A 6,242-nucleotide genomic window follows, 5' to 3' on the forward strand; every position below is an offset into this window, starting at 1 on the left:
ATGTTTTTACAGACAAGAACCCTGCGACTCATTTGTTGCCCAACCTTGGCCAGCAGTATACAACCTGCCTGTCTTTCCCCCTGAATTGCAAGCAGCTTTGCAGAGGAAAGATCCCGGCTTTAAGAAGAAGGACAAGTCTCATATCCGTGCATTATTAATTCAAGTGTTGTTTGACAACATCACCAAGCACACCTGGTACAGTATTGTATTTCCTTATATTTTATAACAATGTTAGATGTATATGGTAATGTTAGGGGTGTGACGAGACGGGTAGGTCATGAGACGAGACGATACACAAGATTGAGTTCACGAGAAAGAGACAAGATTTTTACACAGTATTTTTTTTAGAAATCCTCAATGACGAAATGCATGACAATTCACGTTCTGTTATGGCAATATCATGAGACAGCTTTTCATCTCAATGAGAAATCTTGTTACATTTTAATCATCTCGTTGCACGAGATCTCATTGCACCCCTAGTAAATGTAAAACTTGTTGGTTGTTGGATACTGAAATAATATATTTTATTATATTTCTTAGGTATCCAAATCATAAAATGTATGGAGATGTTCTGGGGAGTTTGATCACCCGCTTTCCATTTTTGAAGGATGACAGCTCCTCTGGTTATGTATGCACATATTGCTGTATTTTTTAATACTGTGAAAATATTGGAAGTTATTGCTCACTAAAACAAAATATCACACAGAAAAAAAATCTATTTTGAAAGAAAGTATTAATTTGTCTACAGGATACCTTGTTGGAATGTATTCGAAACAAATTTAAAAAAGAAAGAATTCCCTTGGTTAACTCTTCAACCGTCCTGAAAATGAAGGAAAAGTATGGGGTCAAAAGGAAGTGTGCTGGACAATCAGACTCTGTGGGATTTAGTCAAAAACAACAGGCAAGTTCATTTCAGTACATTTTATGTCGAAGGCAGAAAAGATTTGTCTTAACATGAAACATACGTTGACTTTATCATTTCAGAGTGCAAGATGTGGAAGAGAACCAGTGGACACAATGGAATATGATTCGGCTTGTTCACATGAGGTATTTGGTTTAGTTTTACTTAAAGGATTAGTTCACTTTAAAAAAAAAAACTTTTGCTGATAATTTACTCACCCCCATGTCTTCCAAGATGTCCATGTCTTTCTTTCTTCAGTCGAAAATAAATTAAGGTTTTTGATGCAAACATTTCTCATTTCATCTCCGGAACACAGTTTAAGATATTTTAGATTTAGTCCAAGAGCCTTCTGTCCTTCAATTGAAAGTGAATGCCCACTCTACAGTCCATGTCCAGAAAGGTAGGAAGTAAGGTATGAAAAACATCATCAAAGTAGTCCATGTGACATCAGTGGGTTAGTTAGACTCTTTTGAAGCATCGACAATACATTTTGGTCCAAAAATAACAAAAACTACGACTTTATCCAGCATTCTATTCTGTTCCACGTTTGTTTGAATCCGCATTCACGAGTTCACAGTGACGCTGCTGACGTAAGACGCAAAGCGTGCGTCTCCCTTCAAACGGGTCTTGAGAGAGGAAATTACATTGGTGCCAATGAAGGCCTTTCTGAGCCATCGGATTTCAAAAAAAATATCTTCATTTGTGTTCCGAAGATGAACGGAGGTCTTACGGGTATCGAACGGCATGAGGGTGAGTAATTAATGACATTATTTTCATTTTTGGATAAAAAATATTTATGTACTGTCTTCCTACCCCTAGATTGTGTTGGACCTGGAAGTAACAGGTGAGGATGAGACAAGTTTCCAGGAACACATTAATGCCATCACCCTGGAGTTGCGTAAAAGCAACCCCAGTTATTCTGAGGTCAAGAACCGGATGAAGCGCACTCTTTTCCAAAGAGTACAGATTATGGACAGGCCTGCAGCTGAAGTAATGGAGCATTTTCCTTTTCTTGGAGTGCCACAGCTTGTGAGTAAACACTGTTAAATTTTGTGCCAGGCAGATAAGAAAAATGTATGTATATAGGGATGCACCGATTAGGGCTGGGCGATTTTATATATTTTTTCTCCTAAAAAAAAATTGCGATTTTACGAATCGAGTCGATTTTTTTTCCCCGCCCCCCATTTAAAACAAAATAATTGCAAACTGTACATATATTTTAAAAATATATATTTATTATATTTAATTAAAGTGCATCAACGTAAAATTGCAAAAGCAAACCCTTTATCTAACTGAAAAGTCAGTGTGCAACAAAGATTGTTAAACATCCAAATTATTTATACTGTATTTGGATTGAGCTAATAAACAACAAAAAATCCTGAGGTAGCTCAGGAAAGAGCAGATGACAGAGAATAATAAAGTGTAGGTTGCAAAATGTTTATTAGGCCACTGACATGGTTGTGGATATTATTTCAGTTATTTCCAGAGGGATAACATTTTTTATCTTCTCTTCTTTTGGAAATCAGTGTAATAATTCAGGTGTTCTGGAATAGTTGGTTTCACAGTGTAAGTGGAACCTTAAAATAAAAAAAATATTAACGAAATATTTTGGGTGAACTATCCCTTTAATGTGAAACCATGAAACATTATCTACAGATCAAGCATAATAACAGTAACATTGAATCATCTTGGAGAGAGTTTCGTCGTGTTGACTGTCGTAACCGAACGCGCCACGCAGTTTGAATAGAGGATGACTGACAGATGCAGTGGAGGGAAGCATTGACGCAAACTTGAATTTATTTATTATATTGTGCACAAAGCATTAATGATGCAGCCTCCAGTTCGTGATCACTAATTTGTTGTGTAATTTGGATATATGCACCTGAAGTAAACAATGTTTTGTATTTAAGATGCTGCATGAAATGACAATGAGGTTTGGAACAGACTTGGCAAAGAACATGGAAACCTCTCTAAATGAAATGGCCCCAAACATCATCAGGAGTGCAAAAGAAGGAAGTAAAAAAAATCTATATGCCAATCTCTTTGGACCAGCAGAGGAAGTCACAGAAGGTAACTTCACCAGGGTTTTTCCTGCATAACTTATCTCCGGCACACCCCGGGTACCCCCCTAGAGCAGTGGTTCTCAAACCTGTCCTGGGGACCCCCAACCAGTGCACATTTTGCATGTCTCCCTCATCTAACACACCTGATTTAAATCATCAGCTCATTAGTAGAGACTGCAAGACTTGGGACGTTTCTCAATATGCGTACTTGTTCTCGTGGACTTGTGAAACGTCATCAGTGGCTGCACCTATAAATTGTTGACCTCTAAGTGTTAGTATTAAATTAATAGTTTACCCAAAAATTTAAATTCTGTCATCATTTACTTACCTCTCGTCATTTCAAATCTGTATGACTTTCATCGTCAGAACACAAAATAAGATATTTTGAAGGATGGTAAACGAACAACGGCGGTGCCCATTGACCTACATTGGTTTTGTGTCCATACAAATCAAGTGAATGGGTACCAGCGTTTTTCAGTTTCCAAGATTCTTCAAAATATCTTCTTTTTTTTTTTTTTTGATATGCTGTAGAAAGAATGCCATTTATGTTTGAAATGATGAGAGTGAGTGAATGATGACAGAATTTTCATTTTTTGGGTAAACTATTCCTTTAATTGAATTCAGTGCCTGATGTACACTAACTTGTATCTGTTTGTAGGTCTTGTTAGGAATGCTGCACTCATTTTATTGCCAGCACTTTTCAAAGAAAACGCCAGCTTCCTCTACTGTGTAGATAGTGTAAGTATAGAGTCTTCTGTAGTTTCATTAACATTTGAGGGACTTGACTTAATAAAGGAACTGTTCATTTAAATATAAAAAAAATTACTGTTTACTCACCCTTACACCAAAGTTTTAAACAATTTTCAATAAAACTTACCCTATAATTTACTCAATCTCTTTCTTAGTAACAAGCTTTGTAATGTCATTGAATAGCACCCCAACTTTTGAAACTCCCAAAAAGTGCTCTCCAGGGGTTAAAATTCGTCCCTGGACAAACCCTGTGGATGTTTTTTGCTGGAGTAAATAAATGAATAACTAAGCACAATCACACATCGGCACATCAGCTTCACATAAATAGTTTTGAGTCTTGTTGGTTCTTGCATGTCGCATGCCTATTTGTCATATCTTATGTTGTGTCACGATTCAGTCACAAGAACGAATGAACCAGTGGGATTCAAAGTAATCAAAGTGGCATTACAAAGCTTGGAATGATTATAATTAAATATAACTCAGATTGTGTTGAACTGAAAAAAGCAAGTCATAAATGTCTAGGTTGCCTTGTTGGTGAGTAAATTATGGGGTAATTTTAAGTCTGTTTCTATTAATTGGTGAAAAGCACTCATTGTTTGTAATTTTTGTTTTACAGGAACCCAAAGGTCCTGCACCAACTGTAGTGCTTAACGGCTCTCCTGATCCCCTCAAGGCTGAAAGTGTCAGCATTATAATGGACAACGTGAACATTATAAGAGAGGCAGACATTGACATGACACAGGCTGTGGAATGCCTGTTTGCAGCCTATTTTCTTTTCAATGTTCAGTACCCGCTTGCCATTAAGAACACAATGATTTTCATTCAAAAATACATGCTTAAACTAAGATCTCGTCATGACACAAGAATACCAATACCTGTACTAAAAATGTACAGTCAACTTGTGTAAATCATACTATTTAATAAATGTGTTATTTTTGTTAGAATTGTGATTAGTTTTCTCTGTTCAGAGACATTTAAAAGAATGATATATATGTACATAGGGTATATAAGCAAGCTGGTATATATTAAAAATTTAAAATGCGTGAATGTTTATTAAATTGAAAAAGAGTAAAATGTTCAATTACAATTTTAAAAAAGTACAATTGCAGTTAATATTAAATGGTTCTATGTAATTAAACATTTCAAGTTTAGCTGTCTAACACAGATACAGAGATGCAATTTTAAATTTTTATGTATGTTTTTTAAAAAGTGAAAATGCTTGGTCTAATACAGAATACAGATTTTAAATGTTTATGTATGTTTTTTAAAAAGTGAAAATGCTTGGTCTAATACAGAATACAGATTTTAAATGTTTATGTATGTTTTTTAAAAAGTGAAAATGCTTGGTCTAATACAGAATATACAGATTTTAAATGTTTATGTATGTTTTTTAAAAAGTGAAAATGCTTGGTCTAATACAGAATATACAGATTTTAAATGTTTATGTATGTTTTTTAAAAAGTGAAAATGCTTGGTCTAATACAGAATATACAGATTTTAAATGTTTATGTATGTTTTTTAAAAAGTGAAAATGCTTGGTCTAATACAGAATATACAGATTTTAAATGTTTATGTATGTTTTTTAAAAAGTGGAAATGCTTGGTCTAATACAGAATATACAGATTTTAAATGTTTATGTATGTTTTTTAAAAAGTGAAAATGCTTGGTCTAATACAGAATATACAGATTTTAAATGTTTATATATGTTTTTTAAAAAGTGGAAATGCTTGGTCTAATACAGATTTGAAATGATAATATTTATTCTATTTTTTTAAATAATAAATTTAATGAATTTTAACTTTTTGTACTGTCTGGATTGGTTATATTATTAAATACCGGTGATAACTTTATAATAAAGAACCCTTAAATGGTTCTAAAAAGAACCATCTAACTTGGATTCAAAGAACCATTTGGGGTTCTATTTAATGAACCCTTTAATATGGTTCTATATAGAACCATTTTGGGGTTCCATATATGAAGCAGGTGATAGAACCATTTCTGGTTCTAAATAGAACCATTTCTTTTAAGAGTGTATGTCTGATTTGATTAGGAGAGTCACGAGTTGGTGTGTAGAAGCCTCATCCGGTGATGTATTCGGCCCAAAATCTGATTGAATCGGGTCATTGTTGCTACAATTCTTTGACGACGAATAACGTAAAAGGCATTATAATCTGATTCATTCTGAAAGCTCAACAGTAGTTTACATCCCTGGAAATTAATGTCCGTCGTTTAACATTTTTAAAATCGTTAACAGTCGGGAAATATTGCTGCCCATTGACTCGTATTCAGCTCTTACCTCGGCTCGCATTCAAGTGTCGCCCGCGCTGCTCGGCTGCTGTGCACAGTAAATCCCGCCTCGTCGAATTTGATTGGATATCGCAAACATTTTGACATTGACGAGCGCTTTTACACCACTGAGACACTGGGACTGAGCAGGCTATAGATTAGAGTTTTGCATGGAGTTTTGCCTCAAGAGGGCTGCGCGGGCCATTCGTCTGGGCTGACGGAAGGATATAGGCTACGTAGTT

General features: G+C 35.1%; 1 protein-coding gene across 1 annotated transcript; it reads left to right on the top strand.

Annotated features, from left to right (window-relative positions):
* Positions 1–119: 119 nt before the first annotated feature.
* LOC307118383 (sterile alpha motif domain-containing protein 3-like) lies at positions 120–4,621 on the top strand (the record flags this gene model as incomplete). The annotated part of the gene is made up of 8 exons (XM_079803995.1): positions 120–195; positions 541–628; positions 749–901; positions 985–1,047; positions 1,721–1,930; positions 2,812–2,971; positions 3,623–3,702; positions 4,331–4,621. Exons 2-8 carry the CDS (start codon positions 557–559, stop codon positions 4,619–4,621), a joined length of 1,029 nt encoding a protein of 342 aa, XP_079660121.1. The 5' UTR covers positions 120–195; positions 541–556.
* Positions 4,622–6,242: the final 1,621 nt, after the last annotated feature.

Source organism: Gobio gobio, assembly GCF_949357685.1.
Source record: "Gobio gobio genome assembly, chromosome: 22".
In the NCBI taxonomy this organism is placed as follows: domain Eukaryota; kingdom Metazoa; phylum Chordata; class Actinopteri; order Cypriniformes; family Gobionidae; genus Gobio; species Gobio gobio.